The following is a 27,048-nucleotide window of genomic DNA, read 5'->3' as shown; positions in this document are numbered from 1 at the left end:
GATATTATAACAGACAAGTTTAAGGAGGCCTTATATGTAACAGATCCAATTAGGCCAGTAATATATGTACTACCAAAGGTACATAAATCCTTAAGAAATCCCCCAGGACGCCCTATTGTGGCAGGGATGGGTTCAGTATTTTCTAATATTTCCATCTTCTTGGATAAAGTATTGCAGCCTTTAGTTAAGAACACTACATCTTACATTAGGGACACTAATGATTTTTTGGCTAAATTACAGGACTTAGGACATGTAGGTGATAAATGTATTTTGTTTTCATTAGATGTCTCAAGCCTTTACACATCTATCAAACATACAACAGGGATCTCATCTGTGGAACATATGCTTAGATCTAGTAAGAGTTATACTGAGGCAGATATCTGGTTTCTAATAGAACTTCTATCTATTATTCTTTATCAGAATTATTTTCTGTTCATGGATACATATTATCTGCAGAAACAGGGTACAGCAATGGGCTCCAACGTTGCCCCCTCATACGCCAACATTTTCATGAATAGCTTTGAGGAATACTTTGTGTACCCTCATGGCTTGTTCCAGCTCTATGGCGCCTCCTGGTGGAGGTACATTGATGACGTGTTTGGCGTGTGGGGGGGTGACGTTGGTAGCCTATTGTCCTTTGTTGAAGATCTTAACAATTCTGTCAATGGATTAAAATTCACTTTAAATATGAGTGAAATTGGAATTGAGTTCCTAGACACCTATGTATACTTTAAGGATGGTTTCTTAAAAACAGATATCCATACAAAAGATACAGATAAGAACAACATACTGAAATATGGAAGTCACCATCCAGATAGTATCTTCAGGGCCATTCCAAAGAGCCAATTTTTAAGGGTTAAACGCATAGTGTCTGAGGAGAATAGATGCAAGCAAAGGTTGGAGGAGATGGCTGACAAATTTATCAATAGAGGGTATCCAATATCACTAATTAAGGAACAACTAGATGTAGTTAACAATAAAGAATTACCTAAAAGGTACAAAAGTAAAGAAACAGATCGTCTAGTGTTTGTAACACAGTTCAATGAATTTAGTCAGAAGATCAATGGTATTTTAAGAAAGCATTGGCACATCCTAAGGGACTGTAACCCTCAAGTGAATGAGTTTAAATAAAATTTTATGACAGCATACAGAAGAAATAGAAGTATCAAAGATAGCCTTGTACATTCAGATATAGGCAGTAACAGATTGAACATACAGAAGACTATAGGCCCTAGGAGAGATGGATGTTATCCCTGTTTGAACTGCAGTAACTGCAGTTCAATGATTAAAGGCGAATATTTCTCTCACCCCACAAATGGTAGAAAATACAAAATTAATAAATATCTTACTTGCAGGTCATGTTACTGTATTTATTTGATCAAGTGTCCATGTGGTCTGATCTATTTGGGCGAGACCTGTAGAGAGGTAAGGGAGAGGATAACAGAACATAAGTCCAATATTAGATGTAAGAACAAAGAGGCTCCTGTATCCTCTCACTTCCTCTCTATGGGTCATAACATCAGCCAGCTCAGATTCCAAATAATTGAACAGATTGAGAGACCAAGGAGGGGGGGTAATAGAGAACATATACTAAAAACAAGAGAGATGTTTTGGATATACAAATTGGAAAGCTTAATACCTAAGGGTATGAACAAAGAATTCGATTGGAGTTTGTTTTACTAAATATTTGTTTTTCCTAAAACATCTCTATGAATATGTAAATCTTCCCTTTCTAATGGGCTGAGTATCATGATACCTGCATTTCTTTAATCTAAAATAATTTTCTAACAACCCCTTTTAATGGGCTGAGTAAAATTGAAGGGAGATTTTTTTGGAAAAAAATTTTTTTTACAAAAATTATCTTTACACATAAAAAGACTAAAGAGAAAAGTAAAAGATTATTTTCAAAATAGGCCTACAGTGTTCAAATTGACAGTAATCCATATAATCTTTAGCAGCAATTTTTTGAAATCAACTCTAAAATGAAAGAGTCCAAATTAACATTTAAATAACAAGTAAACAGCAATGGCATATCTGCATATTGTGCGTAAGATTTCTTCTATTTTAATTTTGTACATATGATTTTATTTATTAACATTGTTTGATACTTAAACCTTTTCAATGTGACTATTCAGAATGCTTTTTTTCAATAGGAATATATATGTTAGATGGCCACAAGATGGCAGTGATACAATAATGAGTAGTCACATGACAACAGGTGAACAATTGACCAGGTGTAAAGTATTTAAATGATGAATCAGTGTATGTTCAGTATACATGACTAAGGACCTATAGCAGGTCTGAAACGTTGTATGTTTGTCAAAAGACCCTATATGAAGAAATAAAGGTTTTTTAACTATTGGTGGCTGGAACAAATCTTTTTTGCTACTTGAAGTATTTGCAGGATAAGGCAGATCCTGGGTTCCGTGCCCCACAAGCCACATATCTGTTGGTGCTGTTTTCCACACTTTGCTTTGCCGCTTTCCTTGTAAACCAGGCAGTTTAGATAAAACCTCTGTGAGGGTTGTATTCATAACTGTGGCCATGTCTTGTAAAGTAAAAGAATTTGACGCACTAGAGGTACTTGGCGTCACTTGTGCGGGCGTTACTGGTTGTGACACTTGGGGAGAGCTAGATGGCGAACCCTCATTTACTTCTGACTGAGAATCATCTATTGCTCTATTTTTAAGTGCTAATATATGTTCTTTATAGTTTATAGACATATCAGCACAATTGGGACACATTCTAAGAGGGGGTTCCAGAATGGCTTCCAAACATATTGAACAAGGATTTTCCTTGGTGTCAGACACGTTAAACAGGCTAGTAATGTAACAAGCAAGCTTGGAAAACACTAATCAAAGAAAATAACACTTAGAATTAAAACGGTACTGTGCCTTTAAGAGAAAAAAAGCTGCACAAATTCTGCAAAACAGTGTAAAAAAGCAGTAAACTTAACAACATTTTTACAGTAGCATCATAAAGCCTTAGTAACTGTGCACAGCTATGCAAATAAACAATTAACTCCTTAATGGCAAAACCGGATTGAAAAAACGTCAAAACCGGTAAAAAGGTCTTTCAGCACCTTGCCACAGCTCTGCTGTGGCTCCTACCTGCCCTTCAGAACGATTTGTGGGGTAAAAACTTATTTTACAGCCCTCAAACACAGCAGGAACCTCTGGAGAAGCAGTTAGATGTCTCTGAGGAAAAGAAACTGCGCAACTGAGGCGTGAAAATAGGCCCCTCCCACCTCACTCAATGTTTTGAGGCCTACCAGAAAAACACCAGAGTGTCTCTTAATTAACCATGTGGGTTAACAAACCAAAAAACAAGCCACAATTACCCCTTTAGTCCCTTCAAAAAAACTTTATAATTGCATCATTTACTGAATAAACAAAAATGTTTTTTCCTAACAGTGTCACCAGTAACTAATGAGCCCTTCATGCAAGCTGAAATTCCTATCCAAGTGTCTGAATACAGCTTACCCTTCCCTCATGGGAATATTGCCAGCCTTTTCTAGAATTAACACAGTCTGTCTAGAAAAATATATACTGAACATACCTCATATGCAGCTTAGCATGCAAACCGTTCCCCCAACTGAAGTTTTCCTGTACTCTTCAGCCCTTGTGAGAACAGCAGTGGATCTTAGTTACAAAGTGCTAAGATCATCATCCTCCTTGCAGAAATCTTCATCCCTTTTCTGCCAGAGAGTAAATAGTACACACCGGTACCATTTAAAATAAACTTTTGCTTGAGAAATAAAAAACTTAACATTTTTGTCACCACACTCGCTCTGCCCTTCCTAGTACTTAGAGTAGGCATAGAGAATGACTGGGGGTGGAGCTAAGGGAGGAGCTATATAGACAGCTCTGCTGTGGGTGCTCTCTTTGCCACTTCCTGTAGGGAAGGAGAATATCCCACAAGTAATGATGAATCCGTGGACTCGATACATCTTACAAGAGAAACTATAGATAACGCCTTTTTCTACCCATTTCCCAGGTCTGCACAACCAACATTGTTATATAAATAAACTTTAGAACATTTAAACCTCTAAATTTCTGCCTGTTTCTAAGCCACTAAAGACAGCCTCTTATTACATGCCTTTTTATTAGCTTTTCACAACAGGGGGTGCTAGTTTATGTGAGCCATATAGATAACATTGTGCTCACGCCCGTGGGTTGTGGCAGACACTGCACTAATTGGATAAAATGCAAATCAATAGATACTAAATAAAAAGTCATGTGATCAGGGGGTTGGTCAGAAGAGGCTTAGATATAAGGTAATCACAGTAGAGGTAAAAAGTGTATTACTATAACCATGTTAGCTGTACAAAACTGGGGAATGGGTAATAAAGGGATTATCTATCTATTTAAACAATAACATTTTTAGAGTTGACTGTCCCTTTAAGATGACCCTTCACTGGAACTAAGGTGCCTAGTTCAAACCATGAAAAACAGCCCCAAACCATTATCCCTCCACCATATTTTACAGCAAGCACTATACATTCTGGTAGGTAACGTTCTCCTGGCATCCACCTCACATATATACTTCCATTAGACTGCGGGATAGTAAAGCGAGATTAGTTACTCCAGAGAGCACATTCCCACTACTCCAAGGACGGCGTGCTTTAAACCACTCCAGGCCCTGCTTGGCATTGCACATGTTGATGTACAACTGCTTGGTCAGAAGAACAGACAGTTATTGTGCTGATATGGTTTCTAGAGGCAGTTTGGAACTCTGTACTGATGTTTTGTTTGCGCTATGCGCTTCAGCTCTGTTTATTTGAGTGGTCTATTACTTAATTGTAGGTCTGTTGTTGCTTCCACTTCTAAATAATAGCACTTACAGTTGACCAGGACAGCTCTACTAGAGCAGAAATGTCACTATGTGGCATCCTATGAGAGTGCCACACGTTTAAGTCACTGGGCTCTTCAATGCAAATCATTATACTGCCAGTGTTTGTCTATGGAGATTTCATGGCTATGTGCTGAATTTTATGCACCTGTTGTGTGGCTGAAATGCCTGAATGCAATGATTATTAGGGGTGTCAATACTGACCCCCATTTTGTTAATCTGTTAAAATTTACTTCCTTATAATTATTTGGTTATGTTTTTTTTGTTATGGAAAAGGTTGAGGTTATTCTGATGTGTTTTGTACATCTGAAATATGCAAGCTCTATGGTACTGTAAATGTGTCAAATGTCATTATTATTTACCTCAATAAAAAGATACAATAAAAAAATAAAGGTTTATTACTGCTCTTTTCAAAATATTACCGAAAGTATTAAAAGTAAAATCACAGTCTTTATTATTGCATTTTAAAGTGCCATAATAATAATAAAAAAAATTACATGCTCTAATTTGTTAAATGTGGTTAAACACGAATTAGTACCACCACTAGGGATCATGTCAAAGAACAAAAAGTCCTCAGCACGATATGGTACAACTCAATTGTCCTTTATTTCAGCACCCAGATAAAACAAACTGCAAAGCTTCAGCCAGCTTGGCCTTAATCATGCCTTGTATCATGTGATAGGTATCAGGCAATAACAAAATGCATCTACTGTGCCCATGCTCAGTAGGAGCTGTTTCATCAAAGTGTGCATATTTAAGATTCTGCACATTCTGATAACTGAAGTAAACAATTAAAAAAAAAAAAAAAAAAAAAAGACTATGATCTGAATCTATAGCTTGGTATATCCTATTATGAACACACTTTGCATACTACAGCTTTTTATGTAAAGTTTACTGTCTCTTGAAATACATTTTGCAATCTTACTATGGGCCACATTACAAGTGGAGCGCTAATTTATCACAAGCCCGCAAGCTACGGCTGCACGATAAATAACCAGCCATTACAAGTGGCTGGTCATTGCTACCGCAAGCTCTCTGGTTAATTTTTTAAAAGTGTCCCAATTGGTCCCAAATTAAATTATATTTTTTTTAAATAAAAAAAACCCCTGCACTATGCAGTTTTTGGGGGCTAAAGTTGGCGGCTGTGGGGTGCATGAAAAACACTGAAAATTGCCTTTACATTGTGGTCTATGGGAACTGTGTGTCTCACGGCATGAGAACGATGCTCCCATTGGAGGTTAATGGAAGCGCGTTCTATTGCGGGGGACTTCAAATACCAGAGCACATTTGTGTGCGCTGGTATTACAAGTGGAGCGCAAATATCACACTTGTGTTAGCGCAATTTTGTGCTGCACTCATAATCTAGCCCTGTGTGTTTAACCTCTCTGAAAGCATTCTTAAGTGCACCAGCTCACAGTCATGAGTGAACCAATCACCTGCCTGTTTAGGAAAAGGAACACATTGTGCCTGTATGTATGAACTTGACTATCTGTTTAGCACATTTGCGGGGGTTACTCCTAAAGAAAACATTTGTTTAAAAATAAAACATTTTTAAAAAGAAAAGGAGTGCTCTATTTTTACACAAGGATGGTAATGTTTTCTTTTAATCTCAGTCTTTACTGGCACACACGTTTTTAGATTTACAGTCAGTTCTGGTTAAGCCAGTTTCATTCCTGTACACCTGACCTTTCAGTTTTTCAGTGGAAGCAGAAGAGAAAAAGTGATGTTTTAGGGAGCTTATGACTGTGAGGAAGGTAGATTAATTTAGCAGCAGGACACAGCAACATGCTCATGTATGTGTAGGTGCATTATTTTATTACATGAGAACCTTACTCTAAACTCTGAGATGACTTCGCACTGCAGTGACAAGGTAGGGCGGGGAGCCAGAAGGTGTTACTAGGGTGGCTGTGGTTTTTAAATCAACCTCATGCTTATCCTGCAGATGTTTTCTCACATCATTCTCTAGTCATCTGTCTATAGTAAATTTTTCCTTTAGAATGTCCCTTTAAATAAACAATTTGCTACAGAATATAATTTTAGCATTAATGACCCTAGCTAAGTACATTTAACTCCTGTAAAGATCCTAAATACCTCGCTAAATTCCTGTTCAGGATCAAAAAGAATTGCAGCTCCTATGCAGATCACGGTAATTGAGCCTATCAGGAAAGGCTGCTGCATGTGGCAGCCAATCATTGGTAGTTTTCTGCTAAGGTACAGTTCTGCTTGAGAGCCACAAACGTTGCAATTGCTATGTGTTAAACCTCCATGTGGGGGTTAAACCAGTGCTCCTGGGTTTGTCGAGCCCTGGGTTAAACACAGTTAGCTAGGATCAATAAGTAAAGTGAAAAATGCATGCTGTAATAGATTATAGAGTGTCATTTTTGCATTGGAAGATTCCTTTAAATGTTTTACAACAAAGTACATTTTAAAGGTTTTACAGTTCAGTAGCATATTGCAAACTAGCAGGTAGCTTTTACCTTTAGCATGGAAAGTCCACTGGTTTCTGTTATACTCTTGAAGCTTGACCCTGTGTTGCTGATGTTGCCTTTGTACCTCATGGTAAAACTGACGTTCTATGTGGACATAAGCAGAAGGTATTGCACCCGCAACTCCTCTGGCTCCAAAGAAGCCATTTACTTCAGGTGAGGCCAGAAGGATGTTGTAACTAGCCCGTGTACCCAGCAGAAGGTCCATATAGCCCTGGGTAAGGTTGAAGTAGCCAGTCGTCAAATACATTTGATCTCCCCTCTCAGCATCTGTTAACAGAGTTTCTGTGACTAACTCATCTATTTGGATTCCAAAAGGATTCATCTGTACCAATGGATACACCCAGGTATCTGGAGTCATAGCATACTCAGTAGGTGTTCTATTCTGGAAATCGGCATTATGTTGTTCATATTGTTTGCGTCTGGCGGAGTCTATCACACCCATAATTCTCTTTCTGGCTGCATCACAATAAACAGCTTTGTTACCTAGAAAGAGAGAACACCAGTTAGTGACACCTCAATCCCTCAATGATTTTGTCGCTCTCAAAATATATCCAGATAGCACAAGAAAAAACTATTACATTATATAGAAATAACGTGAGATCAAATGTTTTCAGTACCCCCCCTTAAAAACCCAGCTCCTTCTAGTATGTTCCAAGTTTTTAATGTGGTAGAAAATATCAAGGTCACTGTTACAATGAAGATTATAACTTAAATTATGTTTACCTGATAATTTTCTTTTCTTCAGATGGAAAGAGTCAACAGCTGCATTCATTACTTTGGGGAATTAAGAACCTGGCCATCAGGAGGAGGCAAAGAAACCCCAGCCAAAGGCTTAAAGGGAAACTGAACCCACAATTTTTATTTCGTGATTCAGATAGAGCATGCAATTTTAAGCAACTTTCTAATTTACTCCTATTATCATTTTTTCTTTGTTCTCTTGCTATCTTTATTTGAAAAAGAAGGCATCTAAGCTTTTTTTTTTTTGGTTCGACTCTGGACAGCAATTTTTTATTGGTGGATGAATTTATCCACCAATCAGCAAGAACAACCCAGGTTGTTCACTAAAAATGGGCTGGCATCTAAACTTACATTGCATTTCAAATAAAGATACCAAGAGAATGAAGAAAATTTGATAATAGGAGTAAATGTCATGCTCTATCTGAATCACAAAAGAAAAACATTCGGTTCAGTGTCCCTTTAAATACTCCTCCCACTTCCCTCATCCCCCAGTCATTCTGCCGAGAAACAAGGAACAGTAGAATAAATACAAGGGTGAAAAGGTGCTAGAAGAATAAAAAATAAGAGACGAACCACAGAAAAAATATGGGTGGGGAGCTGTGGACTCTTTCCATCTGAAGAAAAGAAAATGATCAGGTAAGCATAATTTAAGTTTTTCTTCATAAATGGAAAGAGTCCACAGCTGCATTCATTACTTTTGGGAAAACAATACCCAAGCTATAGAGGACACTGAATGCAAAAACGGGAGGGTACAATAGGCCTGAAAATACCACAACCCAACCAAACCCCACTTCGTCGGAGACGGGCAAAAAAACTCGAAGGAAAAGGCCCCAAGGACACTGACATGCAGATAATCCGAAAGCCTAACTAGAGACCGCAAGCAGACTCACTGAGCCAACTCCTCCAGGAGAACTTTTGCCCAGCAGCCGGTCTCCAAACAACCCTTACTAGTACAGTACCTAAAACCACAAAAGGGAGAGAACAAGGGATAAGCCAAAGGGATACCCAAAAGGTACAGCAAATCCAAAAAGGAAAAACCCCCTTTAAAGTAAGGCCAAGTCCACAGAGACCCGAATGGATCCCGAGAACAAGGGAAGATGACGCCCAACCCACAAGGAGCCACCGGGCATCATCAAGGAGAAGAAACAGCTCCCAAATATCGTGCAACAGCACCGAAAAAGACAGCTGAAGACAAATTCCTCAAAACGTCAGAACTCAGAGACTGAGCAAAGAGAAATTACAAGTAGCAAATTCAGCAATAAACATCTGAGTCCAGTAATGCGCTGCCATCCTTAGGAAGACATGGAGAAAACACTATCCGTAAGGAAGAAGCGGCCAAACAAAAAAGCAGATTGCCCAACCTCCAAGACAGAGGACACACTCCAGGCAATCCAGGCCACCAAGCCTACTCACAGATCTCAAAAAGGGGGAGAGACACAGAACCTCTAAAAGGAAAAAAAGGTCCACAGTCACCCCCAAGACCTGAGGATGACCACAGATCTCAGATCCAACACCTAGCTGGACCAGCCCAAGCAACGGTAGATCTGAAAGCAAGGGAACCTAAAGGAACCCCAAGATCGGCCCCCAAAAAAGCGGAAGAATGGACAAAGCCACTTCAACCTAAAGACAATCAAGCAGGCGTGAGACCCAAGGAGATCTAACAAAGCCACCCGACTAAGTCTCAATGTGGAGCCAGCAGCTCCCCAGATGGAAAGGAACAACTCAAAGAGCAGACCAATCCCCGAACCAGATAAAACATCTGTTCCAACCTCCCGAACACAGGAGAGGCCCCTAAAAAGGAACCACACCTCCATAAGGAGGATAACGAGCCACCTGAAAGCAGAGCATCGCTAAACAACTGCCCATAAGACAGGAAGTCGTAGGAAGAACCGAGAGGACACAAGGCCACGTCACTGACGAACACGGAAGAACCCCTTAAAACACCATCGTGTTAGCACACATACCAGGCGCAAAAGTGACAGCTGAGCAACCGCAAACTTTCCGTTTGCTGGGCTGGAAAGCCCACTATCAGGTCACGTTAGTTGGCTGTCCCAAGAGAACTGTATCGTCCGGCACAAGACAAGCCCCAAGCAGCCCCAGCTCTCAGTAAATCTGGCCAAGTTGTAAAACAGAACAGCCAGAACAAGGGCTAAGCCCAAGTACCCCGGAAACTAGAACCCCCAGGCCAGTCCTAGGATCATAAGGTCCGTTAACATCCCACAGCGGGATCCACAAAGAGAAAACGCTGAGTAAAATCCTCGACAACCGGAAGATCAGGACAAGAAGCCCGTGCCCAACCTATGTTTAGATTAAACATCATCCAGGAACATAAATCCCTCGTCTGATATAAAAAACAGACCTCCTAGGGAAAAATCCAGAATAACCCGGATAATAAGAGCAAGAAGCCCTTGCAAGTCCCAACCCAAAGGAAAGAGACCACCCCTTGCAGGAGCCGAACACTCCAAAGAGCCGGGGCCATAAAAGGGCACAGGTGTCCAAGCAACATTAACATGACTGTGCTTGAAAAGTGCGGCTAATCCGCCTTAAGAGACACAAGGCGCTGCTCAATTTATCAAACTCGAAAGGAGGAAAGGCTGAGTAGAGCTCGCCGGGGATCGAACTAGCAACCCTCGGTTTGCTACAGTATAGAGTAGCCACAGAGCATTAGTATGCTGTCCAACTAGCCACGAGCTGCAGACACAAGGGGAACAGTGAGGACAAGTCACCCGAACAGAGCAACATCACGCCTCCACATCACCTCTTATTCAAAGTCAGAGGACAGTAAAACATGGGTTCGGATGTCACTTGGAAGGCAATACCTGAACCATATGAGTGGAAAACTACTAGGACCTCTTCTATCCCAAGAAGGAGATTCAGAGCATTCCCAAAACCAGGGAAGAACCCCTAACCGGAGCCCAAAAAGACCTCACTTTCTAATGTCCCAAAAAGGAACCAACTCCCGAAGGGAATCCAAGTCCCCTGAAGGAGACCCGTCCACAAAGGGAAACAGACAAAATCCAAGAGGTCTCAATGAAGAAGAGAACAACTAAAGGAACAAGTCCAAAAAGGACAATTTCTTAAAGCAACAACGCCCTGACCGGAGGAAAAGAGGTGCTAAACCCTCTAAATTTTCTAAGTTTTACAAAAATAAATTTGAACCTGACTTAATTGCCAGGGCGGGCCGTGGACTGGATACACCGTAAGAGAAAGTAATTTATCAGGTAAGCATAAATTCTATTTTCTCTTACTTGGTGTATCCAGTGCACGGATTCATCCTTACTTGTGGGATACCAATACCAAAGCTTTAGGACACGGATGAAGGGAGGGAACAAGTCAGGTAACCTAAACGGAAGGCACCACTGCTTGCAAAACCTTTCTCCCAAAAATAGCCTCCGAAGAAGCAAAAGTATTGAATTTGTAAAATTTGGCAAAAGTATGCAGTGAAGACCAAGTCGCTGCCTTACAAATCTGTTCAACAGAAGCCTCATTCTTGAAGGCCCATGTGGAAGCCACAGCTCGGGTGGAATGAGCTGTAATTCGTTCAGGAGGCTGCTGTCCAGCAGTCTCATAAGCCAATCGGATGATGCTTTTCAGCCAGAAGGAAAGAGAGGTAGAAGTCGCTTTCTGACCTCTCCTCTTACCAGAATAGACAACAAACAAGGATGATGTTTGTCTGAAATCTTTAGTTGCTTTTAAATAGAATTTTAAAGCCCGAACCACATCAAGAATGTGTAATAGTCGTTCCTTCTTCGAAACCGGATTAGGACACAGAGAAGGAACAATGATTTCCTGGTTAATATTCTTATTAGAAACAACTTTCGGAAGAAAACCAGGCTTGGTACGCAAAACAACCTTATCTGCATGGAACACCAGATAGGGTGAATCACACTGCAAAGCAGACAATTCTGAAACTCTCCGAGCAGAAGAGATAGCTACCAAAAACAAAACCTTCCAAGATAAAAACTTAATATCTATGGAATGTAAAGGTTCAAACGGAACCCCTTGAAGAACTGAAAGAACTAAATTAAGACTCCATGGAGGAGCCCCAGGTTTATAGACAGGCTTGATTCTAACTAAAGCCTGTGCAAACGCCTGAACGTCTGGTACTGCTGCCAGCCGCTTGTGTAACAGGATAGACAGAGCAGATATCTGTCCCTTTAAAGGAACTAGCTGACAATCCTTTCTCCAATAATCCTTGGAGAAAAGACAAAATCCTGGGAATCCTAACTTTACTCCACGAGTAACCCTTGGATTCACACCAACAAAGATATTTCCGCCATATCTTATGGTAAATTTTCCTGGTGACAGGCTTTCTGGCCTGGATTAAAGTATCAATAACTGATTCAGAGAACCCACGCTTAGCTAGAATTAAGCGTTCAATCTCCAAGCAGTCAGATGCAGAGAAACTAGATTTGGATGCTTGAATGGACCCTGTATTAGAAGATCCTGCCTCAATGGCAGTTTCCATGGTGGAACCGATGACATGTCCACTAGGTCTGCATACCAAGTCCTGCGTGACCACGCAGGCGCTATCAGAATTACCAAAGCCTTCTCCTGTTTGATTCTGGCTACTAGCCAAGGGAGAAGAAAAAACGGTGGAAAGACATAAGCTAGACTGAAGGACCAAGGCGCTACTAGAGCATCTATCAATGCCGCCTTGGGATCCCTGGATCTAGATCCGTAAAGGGGAAGTTTGGTGTTCTGACAGGACGCCATCAGATCCAATTCCGGAATGCCCCATAGCTGGGTCAGCTGAGCAAAAACCTCCGGGTGGAGTTCCCACTCCCCCGGGTGAAAAGTCTGACGACTCAGAAAATCCGCCTAACAGTTGTCTACTCCTGGGATGTGAATAGCAGATAGGTGGCAGGAGTGATCCTCCGCCCATTTGATGAATTTGGCCTCCGCTAGTTGAGGCCATGCCTGGAGCGTATTGAATATCGCTCTGAATTCCAAAATGTTTATCGGGAGAAGAGATTCTTCCCGAGACCATAGGCCCTGAGCTTTCAGGGAGTCCCAGACCGAACCCCAGCCTAACAGACTGGCATTGGTCGTGACAATGATCCACTCCGGTCTGCGGAAGCACATTCCCTGAGACAGGTGATCCTGAGACAACCACCAGAGAAGAGAGTCTCTGGTTTTCTGGTCCATTTGTATTTGAGGAGACAAATCTGCATAATCTCCATTCCACTGTTTGAGCATGCACAGTTGTAGTGGTCTGAGATGAATTCGGGCAAAAGGGACAACGTCCATTGCCGCGACCATTAATCCGATTACCTAGCTTTGACTTCCTGACCTCTGTCAGAAATATTTTCATTTCTACCGAGTCTGTGTTCCCAGGAAGGGAACCCTTGTGAGCGGGGACAGAGAACTCTTTTCTACGTTCACCTTCCACCCGTGAGACCTTAGTAAGGTCAAAACAATGTCCGTATGAGCCTTGGCTCTGTGAAAAGACGACGCCTGTATTAAGATGTCGTCTAGGTAAGGTGCTACTGCAATGCCCCGCGGTCTTAGTACCGCTAGAAGGGACCCTAGCACCTTTGTGAAAATTCTGGGAGATGCTACTTGTTAGAGCAGCAAAGAGAATGACTGGGGGGGCGGAGCCTGAGGGGGAGCTATATGGACAGCTCTGCTGTGTGCTCTCTTTGCCACTTCCTGTAAGGAATGAGAATATCCCACAAGTAAGGATGAATCCGTGGACTGGATACACCAAGTAAGAGAAATTAAATTTATCCTAACCGGATAAAATAAAATGACAGGCAACCAGAGGGTTAACGCCCAAGAAGAACAGAAAGGTCCGCAGGAAACGGAAACCCTGTTCTTCCAACAAAACTGGGAAGGATCTCAATAACGAGACTTAAAGGAGATTACTTCATCCCTCCATGTCTAACAAGGTAACGAGGTGAGCCATTCGAAGGAGGACACTGATGAGTCCCATAACCGAGAAGGATAGAGTCCCCAAACGTGTCTGAGAAGAACACGAAGGCGAGCCAGTCTGTAACAAAAGGCACAACACTCAGGAACAGTTACACCCGCAGGGAACTGCACGTTCCCTCCTGAGGCTGAGAGACCTGGGGCAATCGGGCATGAACACAATTGCAAAACAGAATTTATGCTTACCTGATAAATTACTTTCTCCAACGGTGTGTCCGGTCCACGGCGTCATCCTTACTTGTGGGATATTCTCTTCCCCAACAGGAAATGGCAAAGAGCCCAGCAAAGCTGGTCACATGATCCCCCCTAGGCTCCGCCTTCCCCAGTCATTCGACCGACGTAAAGGAGGAATATGCATAGGAGAAATCATATGATACCGTGGTGACTGTAGTTAGAGAAAATAATTCATCAGACCTGATTAAAAAAACCAGGGCGGGGCCGTGGACCGGACACACCGTTGGAGAAAGTAATTTATCAGGTAAGCATAAATTCTGTTTTCTCCAACATAGGTGTGTCCGGTCCACGGCGTCATCCTTACTTGTGGGAACCAATACCAAAGCTTTAGGACACGGATGATGGGAGGGAGCAAATCAGGTCGCCTAGATGGAAGGCACCACGGCTTGCAAAACCTTTCTCCCAAAAATAGCCTCAGAAGAAGCAAAAGTATCAAATTTGTAGAATTTGGTAAAAGTGTGCAGTGAAGACCAAGTCGCTGCCTTACATATCTGATCAACAGAAGCCTCGTTCTTGAAGGCCCATGTGGAAGCCACGGCCCTAGTGGAGTGAGCTGTGATTCTTTCAGGAGGCTGCCGTCCGGCAGTCTCATAAGCCAATCGGATGATGCTTTTAAGCCAAAAAGAGAGAGAGGTAGAAGTTGCTTTTTGACCTCTCCTTTTACCAGAATAAACAACAAACAAAGAAGATGTTTGTCTGAAATCCTTTGTAACTTCTAAGTAGAATTTTAGAGCACGAACTACATCCAAATTGTGCAATAAACGTTCCTTCTTTGAAACTGGATTAGGACACAAAGAAGGCACGACTATCTCCTGGTTAATATTTTTGTTAGAAACGACCTTCGGAAGAAAACCAGGTTTAGTACGCAAAACCACCTTATCTGCATGGAACACCAGATATGGAGGAGAACACTGCAGAGCAGATAACTCTGAAACTCTTCTAGCAGAAGAAATTGCAACCAAAAACAAACTTTCCAAGATAATAACTTTATATCAACGGAATGTAGGGGTTCAAACGGAACCCCCTGAAGAACTGAAAGAACTAAATTGAGACTCCAAGGAGGAGTCAAAGGTTTGTAAACAGGCTTGATTCTAACCAGAGCCTGAACAAAAGCTTGAACATCTGGCACAGCCGCCAGCTTTTTGTGAAGTAAAACAGATAAAGCAGAAATCTGTCCCTTCAAAGAACTTGCAGATAATCCTTTCTCCAAACCCTCTTGTAGAAAGGATAGAATCTTAGGAATTTTTATCTTGTTCCATGGGAATCCTTTAGATTCACACCAACAGATATATTTTTTCCATATTTTATGGTAGATTTTTCTAGTTACAGGCTTTCTAGCCTGAACAAGAGTATCAATGACAGAATCTGAGAACCCTCGCTTTGATAAAATCAAGCGTTCAATCTCCAAGCAGTCAGTTGGAGTGAAGCCAGATTCGGATGTTCGAACGGACCTTGAACAAGAAGGTCCCGTCTCAAAGGTAGCTTCCATGGTGGAGCCGATGACATATTCACCAGGTCTGCATACCAAGTCCTGCGTGGCCACGCAGGAGCTATCAAGATCACCGATACCCTCTCCTGTTTGATCCTGGCTACCAGCCTGGGAATGAGAGGAAACGGTGGGAACACGTAAGCTAGGTTGAAGGTCCAAGGTGCTACTAGTGCATCCACTAGAGTCGCCTTGGGATCCCTGGATCTGGACCCGTAGCAAGGAACCTTGAAGTTCTGACGAGACGCCATCAGATCCATGTCTGGAATGCCCCACAATTGAATTATTTGGGCAAAGATTTCCGGATGGAGTTCCCACTCCCCCGGATGAAACGTCTGACGACTCAGAAAATCCGCTTCCCAATTTTCCACTCCTGGGATGTGGATTGCAGACAAGTGGCAGGAGTGATTCTCCGCCCATTGAATTATTTTGGTCACTTCTTCCATCGCCAGGGAACTCCTTGTTCCCCCCTGATGGTTGATGTACGCAACAGTCGTCATGTTGTCTGATTGAAACCTTATGAATTTGGCCTTTGCTAGCTGAGGCCAAGCCTTGAGAGCATTGAATATCGCTCTCAGTTCCAGAATGTTTATCGGTAGAAGAGATTCTTCCCGAGACCAAAGACCCTGAGCTTTCAGGGGTTCCCAGACCGCGCCCCAGCCCACCAGACTGGCGTCGGTCGTGGACAATGACCCACTCTGGTCTGCGGAAGCTCATCCCTTGTGACAGGTTGTCCGGGGTCAGCCACCAACGGAGTGAATCTCTGGTCCTCTGATCTACTTGTATCGTCGGAGACAAGTCTGTATAATCCCCATTCCACTGTCTGAGCATGCACAGTTGTAATGGTCTTAGATGAATTCGCGCAAAAGGAACTATGTCCATTGCCGCAACCATCAAACCTATTACTTCCATGCACTGCGCTATGGAAGGAAGAAGAACAGAATGAAGTACTTGACAAGAGCTTAGAAGTTTTGATTTTCTGGCCTCTGTCAGAAAAATCTTCATTTCTAAGGAGTCTATTATTGTTCCCAAGAAGGGGACTCTTGTTGACGGAGATAGAGAACTTTTTTCTGCGTTCACTTTCCACCCGTGAGATCTGAGAAAGGCTAGGACAATGTCCGTATGAGCCTTTGCTTGAGGCAGCGACGACGCTTGAATCAGTATGTCGTCCAAGTAAGGTACTACTGCAATGCCCCTTGGTCGTAGCACCGCTAGAAGGGACCCTAGTACCTTTGTGAAAATTCTTGGGGCAGTGGCTAATCCGAATGGGAGTGCCACGAACTGGTAATGTTTGTCCAGAAAGGCGAACCTTAGGAACCGATGATGTTCCTTGTGGATAGGAATATGTAGATACGCATCCTTTAAATCCACCGTGGTCATGAATTGACCTTCCTGGATGGTAGGAAGAATTGTCCGAATGGTTTCCATTTTGAACGATGGAACCCTGAGAAATTTGTTTAGGATCTTTAGATCCAAAATTGGTCTGAATGTTCCCTCTTTTTTGGGAACTATGAACAGATTGGAGTAGAATCCCATCCCTTGTTCTCTTAATGGAACAGGATGAATCACTCCCATTTTTAACAGGTCTTCTACACAATGTAAGAATGCCTGTCTTTTTATGTGGTCTGAAGACAATTGAGACCTGTGGAACCTTCCCCTTGGGGGTAGCTCCTTGAATTCCAGAAGATAACCTTGGGAGACTATTTCTAGGGCCCAAGGATCCAGAACATCTCTTGCCCACGCCTGAGCGAAGAGAGAAAGTCTGCCCCCCACCAGATCCGGTCCCGGATCGGGGGCCAACATCTCATGCTGTCTTGGTAGCAGTGGCAGGTTTCTTGGCCTGCTTACCTTTGTTCCAGCCTTGCATTGGCCTCCAGGCTGGCTTGGTTTGAGACGTATTACCCTCTTGCTTAGAGGATGTAGAACTTGAGGCTGGTCCGTTTCTGCGAAAGGGACGAAAATTAGGTTTATTTTTAGCCTTGAAAGACCTATCCTGAGGAAGGGCGTGGCCCTTTCCCCCAGTGATATCTGAAATAATCTCTTTCAAGTCAGGGCCAAACAGCGTTTTCCCCTTGAAAGGAATGTTAAGCAATTTGTTCTTGGATGACGCATCCGCTGACCAAGACTTTAGCCAAAGCGCTCTGCGCGCCACAATAGCAAACCCTGAATTTTCGCCGCTAATCTAGCTAATTGCAAGGGTAGCGTCTAAAGTAAAAGAGTTAGCCAATTTAAGAGCGTGAATTCTGTCCATAATCTCCTCATAAGAAGTATCTTTATCTAGCGACTTTTCTAGTTCCTCGAACCAGAAACACGCTGCTGTAGTGACAGGAACAATGCATGAAATTGGCTGTAGAAGGTAACCTTGCTGAACAAACATCTTTTTAAGCAAACTTCTAACTTTTTATCCATAGGATCTTTGAAAGCACAACTATCTTCTATAGGGATAGTAGTGCGTTTGTTTAGAGTAGAGACCGCCCCCTCGACCTTAGGGACTGTCTGCCATAAGTCCTTTCTGGGGTCGACTATAGGAAACAATTTCTTAAATATAGGGGGAGGGACAAAAGGTATGCCGGGCCTTTCCCATTCTTTGTTTACAATGTCCGCCACCCGCTTGGGTATAGGAAAAGCTTCGGGGGGCACCGGGACCTCTAGGAACTTGTCCATCTTACATAATTTCTCTGGAATGACCAAATTGTCACAATCATCCAGAGTAGATAACACCTCCTTAAGCAGAGCGCGGAGATGTTCCAATTTTAAATTTGAATGTAATAACATCAGGTTCAGCTTGTTGAGAAATTTTTCCTGAATCTGAAATTTCTCCCTCAGACAAAAACCTCCCTGGCCCCTTCAGACTGGTGTAAGGGCATGTCAGAACCATTATCATCAGCGCCCTCATGCTCTTCAGTATCTAAAACAGAGCAGTCACGCTTTCGCTGATAAGTGGGCATTTTGGCTAAAATGTTTTTAATAGAATTATCCATTACAGCCGTTAATTGTTGCATAGTAAGAAGAATTGGCGCACTAGATGTACTAGGGGCCTCTTGTGTGGGCAAGACTGGTGTAGACACAGAAGGGGATGATGCAGTACCATGCTTACTCCCCTCACTTGAGGAATCATCTTGGGCATCATTTTCTCTAAATTGTTTGTCACATGCATCACATCTATTTAAATGAGAAGGAACCTTGGCTTCCTCACATACAGAACATAGTCTATCTGATGTTCAGACATGTTAAACAGGCATAAACTTGATAACAAAGTACAAAAAACGTTTTAAAATAAAACCGTTACTGTCACTTTAAATTTTAAACTGAACACACTTTATTACTGAATATGCGAAAAAGTATGAAGGAATTGTTCAAAATTCACCAAAATTTCACCACAGTGTCTTAAAGCCTTAAAAGTATTGCACACCAAATTTGAAAGCTTTAACTCTTAAAATAACGGAACCGGAGCCGTTTTTATATTAACCCCTATACAGTCCCTGGTATCTGCTTTGCTGAGACCCAACCAAGCCCAGAGGGGAATACGATACCAAATGACGCCTTCAGCAAGCTTTTTCAGTGTATCTGAGCTCCTCACACATGCATCTGCATGCCTTGCTTCCCAAAAACAACTGCGCATTAGTGGCGCGAAAATGAGGCTCTGCCTATGATTAGAGAAGGCCCCCAGTGAAAAAGGTGTCAATACAGTGCCTGCCGTTTTTTTTAAACAAATTCCCAAGATTAAAATAACTCCTCAAAGCTATAAACCATTAACCATGCTTATAAAATAATCGTTTTAGCCCAGAAAAATGTCTACCAGTCTTTAAAGCCCTTGTGAAGCCCTTAATTCTTGTTAATAAAATGGCTTACCGGATCCCATAGGGGAAAATGACAGCTTCCAGCATTACCAAGTCTTGTTAGAAATGTGTCATACTTCAAGCAGCTAAGTCTGCACACTGTTCCCCAACTGAAGTTACTTCATCTCAACAGTCCTGTGTGGAAACAGCCATCGATTTTAGTAACGGTTGCTAAAATCATCTTCCTCTTACAAACAGAAATCTTCATCTATTTTCTGTTTCAGAGTAAATAGTACATACCAGCACTATTTTAAAATAACAAACTCTTGATTGAAGAATAAAACTACATTTAAACACCAAAAAACTCTTAACCATCTCCGTGGAGATGTTGCCTGTGCAACGGCAAAGAGAATGACTGGGGAAGGCGGAGCCTAGGGGGGATCATGTGACCAGCTTTGCTGGGCTCTTTGCCATTTCCTGTTGGGGAAGAGAATATCCCACAAGTAAGGATGACGCCGTGGACCGGACACACCTATGTTGGAGAGAAATAAACATCTGGACTTTGTAGACGCGCAAGCGCCAAAAGAATGTAAGGTCTCATTACTTCAAAAGGCCGTTATGTTCTAAAAGCCACGAGCTTAGTTAACACTACACATAAGCAGATTGAATCATATAACAAACATTATTAAAAAAACCCTGTTCAATAATCCCCCTCAGGAAATAATAACCCTTGATTCCAAGATACTAAAGGAGTCCCACTGAGACTTTGTATTTCTTCATGTGAGTTCGCAGGAACAAATGAGTTACAGTACAATCATGAAGAAGTAAAATTAAACAATCTTACCGGAATCTACGCTGTGGAACAGGAACACGGCCCTTCAAGTGTTATGGATAGTAGCCTCGCCTCCTCCATTTACTTGAGAGAAGAAAGCAGGCAACGAAGCGAAGTTCGACAACGCCGATTGCTCGTGGAGTTGTTAAAATGAGTCGGGATGGTTTCGCAGAAAGAATTTTCCTGCATCTCCGGACTCTAACTTTCATCCCTCACTGAGAGACTGACAGAATTGCTTAAAACTCCCGTCCCATGTCGAAGAGTACTACCCTCCATAAGAGACAAAAACAAACTTCTGACACTTCTCTGTCAACCTCCTGGGACAAAAGGCAAAGAATAACTGGGGGATGAGGGAAGTGGGAGGAGTATTTAAGCCTTTGGCTGGGGTGTCTTTGTCTCCTCCTGGTCGCCAGGTTCTTAATTCCCAAAAGTAATGAATGCAGCTGTGGACTCTCTCCATTTATGAAGAAAATTATTATTTTTACAAGAACTAAAAAGGTAGTTCAAGAATTTTAGAGACCTGAAGCACCAGACATTGCTACAAAAGGGTCCACTACAAAATATACAGCAGGTTCAGAACATAATTTGTTCCTTTGCAGCCAGCTTCCATGTCCTAAGCTCTCTGCATAAGGGAGCATGGCAGTACACTGTACAACCTTGAGAAAGAAAGGATATGTGTCAAGGGTTTTGTGAATAGACCTTACAACAAACTATGGCTGTCACCAACTAAAATCCTCATCCTCTATTGCAATTACTATACTAATTCATCTAAATGGTTACACTTTTCTTTCTTTTTTTTATAAGAGGCTACATTTAAACATTAACCAGTGCTCACCTGGTACTTAGTGGCCAACGTAACTGTTGCCTAGCAATAGATAAGTAGTGGAAGTTCAGATGGCTCAGAATTTGTTTCAACCCCTGAGCAGCAATAGCATGAAGGGAGAGCTGGCTTGAAAGCAGTATGTACTGAATTTTGACAGAGCTTGGGGACTAAACATAATGCTGCACAGCTATCGGACACACACACACAGCTGCTTTATCAGCAGAACTCTGAATGACAGCACACGCAAGCAAGTGGTGGTCTTACTAATAAATAATTATTCAAGTTCAGAGAAAGAACACATGAAAGCCCACCCTATCTTGTTTTCTAATATCAGACCTCTGTTTTGCTTCATTCATACAGTTTGGCTATATGTAAAAACTACCTTAAAAAAGTTTTATGTGAATGGTTTACCTATTAAAGAGACATTATGCACACATGAAGACAATAGTGGATTAAACATAAATTGTAAAGTAAATAGAAGATAAACATGAAAAAAACATTTATCAAGTTTATGAATTTTAACAGAGAAGTTCCATCCGTGTGAGAGACAATGCTGGGACGCCCTTGTTGAAGGGAAGAGCAAATATGTATGGTGATTACTCGCCCCAGTATATCTGGCGTCACATGCAGAATGGATTCGATGTCTACAAGTATATTCCACAAACTCTCACTAGTGCCTGTGATCATGCGCACATTTAGCACAAGCAAGCGCTAAGCTCAACTAGTTGATCCACAGTAACAATGGAATTCAGCAGTAGAAACATAAAGCAGATTTTTGGATATCTAAAAATTATTTTAAATAATATGTGCTGCAATATGATAATATGCATTATTTAAAAGAATTAAAATATAAAGTTTCTAAATGCACAGTGTTTCCTGACTTTCAAAGAATTGGTGAAGCTGTTCAATGCAAAAAATATCAAGTCAGCTCTGCTTGCTTGCTGCCACTGCAGTGTTACTTCTCCAGCAATCATAAGTACTGAAAAGTTGAGGTGTTCTGAAACAAATAGCTATATGCAGGCTTATATTCAGTATGACACAGCTCTTCACACTAGTGGTGACATCAACACCTCCCCCAGAGTTCTATACTGTCCCTTTAACATATTTTTTTATATTACAACCACACAATTTCAGCCATTGTTTAAAGCGACAGTCTAGTCAAAATTCAACTTTCATAATTCAGATAGGACATGCAATTTTAAACAAGTTTCCAATTTACTTTTATCAGCAAATTTGCTTTGTTCGCTTGGTATTCTTTGTTGAAATCTAAACCTAGGTAGGCTCATATGCAAATGTTTAAGCCCTTGAAGGCCGCCTATCTCAGTGCATTTGGGACAGTTTTTCCCACCTAGATAGCGCTAGTTCATGTGGGCCATATAGATAACATTGTGCTCACTCCTGTGGATTTACCTATGAGTCAGCACTGATTGGCTCAAAATGAGAGTCTTTCAAAAGAACTGCAATAACAAAATGTATGGTATATAACTCCCGCCACTAGGAGGAGTCCAAGAACCCACACAAGAGCTTAAATTCCCTCCCATCTCTCCTCAGTTCAATGTATAGCCGAGCACAAAATAGGAAACTGATAGGTAGGAAAGACAAAAGCTGGGACTATACAGGCGTTAATTAAAGCGGTAACATTGTGAAAAGGTATGTAGAGAGATGCAACATTTTTGAAAGCCGGGAAAGTTGCAACCAATCTTGTAGAATGGGCTGTGATATGCTTAGGGGGTGACTTTACTGCAACCAAGTAAGTAAGCCTTGTGAATTACCCGTTTGAGCCAAGAGGCCAAAGCTACAGTAGTAGCCTTTTGCCCTTTACAAGTCCCAGATTAATGAACAAACAAGCTGGAAGATTGTCTGAATTCCTTAGTAACTTGAAGGTAAAACGTCAATCCTCGGACTACTATAAAGATTATGAAAAAGTCGTTCCTTTGAATTAGCAGGATCTGGACACAAAGAACGAACAACAATCTCCTGATATTTTCTGAAGAATCTACCTTAGGAAGAACATGATATTTAGAAAGTACACATATCTTTGTTGAAAACTAAAAATAGTGAATCACAGGACACAGAAAACTCAGAAACTCTCCTAGCTGAGGAAATTGCCAACAAGAAAAGCACTTTCCAAGATAAAAGTTTGATATCAATGGAATGCATCGGTTCAAAAGGGAGGACATTGCAGAACAGAAAGAACGAAATTCAAAATTCCAGGGTGGAGAAATAGGTCACACAACAGGCCTAATTCTTACTAGCGCCTGGACAAAAGTCTGAAGGTCAGGAAGTTTAGTTAACTTTCTATGAAAGAGAACAGATAAAAGTAGAAATTTGACCGTTTAGGGAAGCTAGCAGACAAACCCTTGTCAAGATCATCTTGTAAAAACTGAAGAATTATAGGAATCGTAAAGGAATACCAAGAAAATCCCTTGAAAGAAAACCAATGAAAGTATGCCTTCCAAATGTGATAAATCTTTTGGGTAACAGGTTTTGAGGCTTGAATCAGAAAGTGTCAATTACTCAGTAAGAGAAACCCTGTATTTTAAAATGAGGCTTTCAACCTCAACGTGGTTAAGCTTAGAGATGTAAGATCCTGATGGAAAAGAGGTCATTGAGACAATAGATCTTGGAAGAAGAAGCCATGGAAGAGAATATGACATCTGCACTAGATCCGCATACCATGTTCTTCTGGGCCAGGCCGGAGCAATCAAGATTACCGAAGCAGACTTCTGTATGATTCAAGCAATTATTCTTGGAAGAAGAACAGAGGAAACAGGTACGCTAGATGAAAGTTCTATGGATACTCCAAGGCATCTATCATATGCGCCTTTGTCATATTCAGGGTCAGGAGCAGGGTCCTGTTCACCAGATGACACTTACCCATCTGAACTGGATGATTTTGTGTCCTCGGAGTAAGAGCTCTGAAGTAGGACAAGAATTTGAGGGGAAGAAGCTTGCATGTTCACATCAAAAGATGAATGTAAATCCCCGGAATCGCGTTTACACTTGTTTAGGGGATAGTCTCAAAATATTCTGCCATTGCTTTTTGCGAATAATTTTTTAACTCAGGGGTAAAGTCAGTAGTAGCTCCCTGAGTTCCAAACACTGGAAGAAATTCACCAGAGGAAGTAGGTGGTTGCGGCTGATTTGCATGCAAAAATTGAGGTACACAACTATTTGACCTGGCACACAAAAAGATTTGCGAAACAGGGAGAGTTATCAGTAGATGATTCCTCTAAGGGGTTTAACATTGTTTCAGTAGTGTCAGATTCACTGTGTTCCATAATGTGCAATAGTTATCAGTATAGCAGAGTATGAAGAAACGCACACAAAAAAATAGGGTAGACAGCACTCTACACTAGCCAAATTAACACTTCTGACATCTGCAATCAAATATAGTGTAATGTATCATCCAAAGGTGCAGACAGAGAAATAACCCACAGCTCCTGCGTGGGTACTCACCCTCTCCAGCGACAGGGTAAAGAATCAGGCTGAATATTGAAGAAAAAATCCAGACAGATGCTAAGAAGCTTCTTCACTGCTCAGCTGCAGCTCTGGAGTGAGAAAGAGTGACAAGCTGAGGGGGCGGGGCTACCACCTGTAGCGCTGCCAGTGCCTCAGAGGCCAAACATGCATTAAATGTTAAAAGTGCACCAAACACTAAAAAAAAAATAACATACCCCCAGAAATAAATGCAACAGGGCTCAACCGGATGATTGTCTATGTAACCGTTAACTGCAAAGAGAAGGATAAAAAAAAAAATGTATATGCAGAGCTGTCAGAAGGTTAAAAAGGTCAGTGTCGGGGGCGTGTCTAGCTGGCGGCCATGATAAGTCGCACTTCTTGGTAGCTCTAGGAGGGATACAAATATTTTACCAAACATCTTAATCCTGCAAGAACCAACAACCACAGACCTTTCATCGGTCCTCTATCTACTTGCTGAGCAGGAGTATATAAATATTTTTACGATCAAGATCCCCCAGACCAGAGTTCAGCACAGGCAATACCAGGCGACGGTCTACCATGACACATAACACTTCCCAAGAATGGGGGTAAAATAGTTCAGTATGGCTACTTATAATGGGGAGAAATTCTCCGCACAGCTGCGTGCTCTCCTTAGAAAGTTTGAGCAACAAATGACCCGTGACTTCGAACATCTGATATCATTTGTGCAGTGAGGAAGAATGGATCACTCAACTCCAAAAATTACAGACCCGGAGCCCTCTACACCAGCTGACAACCAATTACAGGAGGCAACGGTTAAGCAGATCACCCTACCTACAGAATCCTGGCTGAAGGGGCACAGAAGTTTCATAATAGGGGAAACGCTACATGATATACTATGGGCCCATATTTGCCATACCCTCTTCAGAGCGGGATCTCGACGGTCTACGTGGGGCTGCCTCGCTGTTGAAATTTAAGTACGACTGGAGTCCCGCTGTATCTAGCTCAGGTATGGACCAATTGATTAAACCTTGTTCTGTCCCCCACTTCTGGCCTGGGGATGAGAATTGGACCCTGGCGTCGCTTTGGGGAGATGCGGCCGGCCCCCTGGAGTGGTACCGGGGACTCCTCTCTCCTAGTGCTGGTGCCGATAGTGATCCCTGACAAATCATGTTACAGTGATGGCGGAACCCAGAGAGGCATTTCTATTCCGGTAGCAGTTGGTCTACTCACTAGCCACATTACTGAAAGGACATATATAGCAGCAGAACTGTTGCAGGGTCCTAGGTTGTCTCGTCATGGGCACACATTGAATGCTCCACGTCAAGTAAATGGGACTTACTTGATCCAGAAATACATGATCACTCCAAACACACTTTCTTCAACTAGAGTGGGGTGACACTATGATATATGGACAAATGAAGAGGGGGGTAATATATACCTGACAAAATAACTGACCTAACTTTTCTTTTAGTCCAGGATTGCTAATTTTTTTTATATTAGTTCATTGTCTTTGACCCAGAGCTCCCCCTTACCATACATTCTTTTTTTTATGTATTGTCCATTGTTCTGAAGCTAGAGTAGAAAATGGTGAGAGCTTGAGTACTGAGTAATTCTCCTAGCGATTTCTTATTGTTTACTTATAACTTGCTTTTCCATTTCTTCCCCTTGTACTCACAGTGTGCCCTCTATATATATGCTATCTGCTCTTGTAATTATCTAATGTGCACTACAGATAGGCTGGATTAACCTCCTCTTGCCCAGCCCAGGTTTATAGATCATTATGACAATTTTGTTCCATAACACCATGTAATCTATCTGTGATTTGCTTTAACTTAGAGGGATTTACTTGTTTACATTACAGAGAGGAATTAGTCTTATGTTAATATAAGTGTGATAGATAGGAGATTTAGAACATCAGAATGAGAAACTGAGATATCTGCAATGATTCCATATAGTAGGTCTAAATTTTAATTCATATTGTTTCATTACCACCCTCTAATAGGCTAAATCTTATATGGTTAATACTGTAGAGATTATCTGTATCCTCTCGCCCTTTATAGATGGCACTAACACTCAGGATTACTTAGATACTAGTCATGTATCTTAACCATAGCAGATAATGACTACTAACTTAATTGTTGGGTACTAATTCAATTTTTGAATGATAATTATTCCTCCCTAACATGGTAAAATAATTATTCTTATGACAAGTATTGATGTAGCCATACTACAACTCTTGGAGCAGTGCTTACCCGCTGATATACCCTATTTTTATCAGTTACATGTGGTTATCATGGGAGAGCTATCATGAAATATTAGATGGCCCTTGAGAGGTCAGTCCACTAACCACCTACATGCTATTAAATTTGTTATTAAGTGTAATTAGTCCCTCTTGGGACTTCGAGGTGACTACCATACATCGTTAATATTGCCTACATCAT

The 27,048-nt window shown here is 41.6% G+C and overlaps 1 protein-coding gene across 2 annotated transcripts in view; it reads right to left on the bottom strand.

The window, feature by feature from the left end:
• The window catches only part of PGS1 (phosphatidylglycerophosphate synthase 1), a 398,675-nt gene that overhangs the window by 90,824 nt on the left and 280,803 nt on the right, over positions 1–27,048 (bottom strand). For both annotated transcript variants that reach the window (XM_053706226.1, XM_053706217.1), the window contains one exon: positions 7,329–7,823. In XM_053706226.1, the coding sequence (XP_053562201.1) occupies positions 7,329–7,823 (495 nt within the window). The remainder of the gene's footprint in view (positions 1–7,328; positions 7,824–27,048) is intronic.

This window comes from Bombina bombina, chromosome 1, assembly GCF_027579735.1.
Source record: "Bombina bombina isolate aBomBom1 chromosome 1, aBomBom1.pri, whole genome shotgun sequence".
Taxonomy (NCBI): domain Eukaryota; kingdom Metazoa; phylum Chordata; class Amphibia; order Anura; family Bombinatoridae; genus Bombina; species Bombina bombina.
This window is presented reverse-complemented; position numbering and strand designations above follow the sequence as displayed.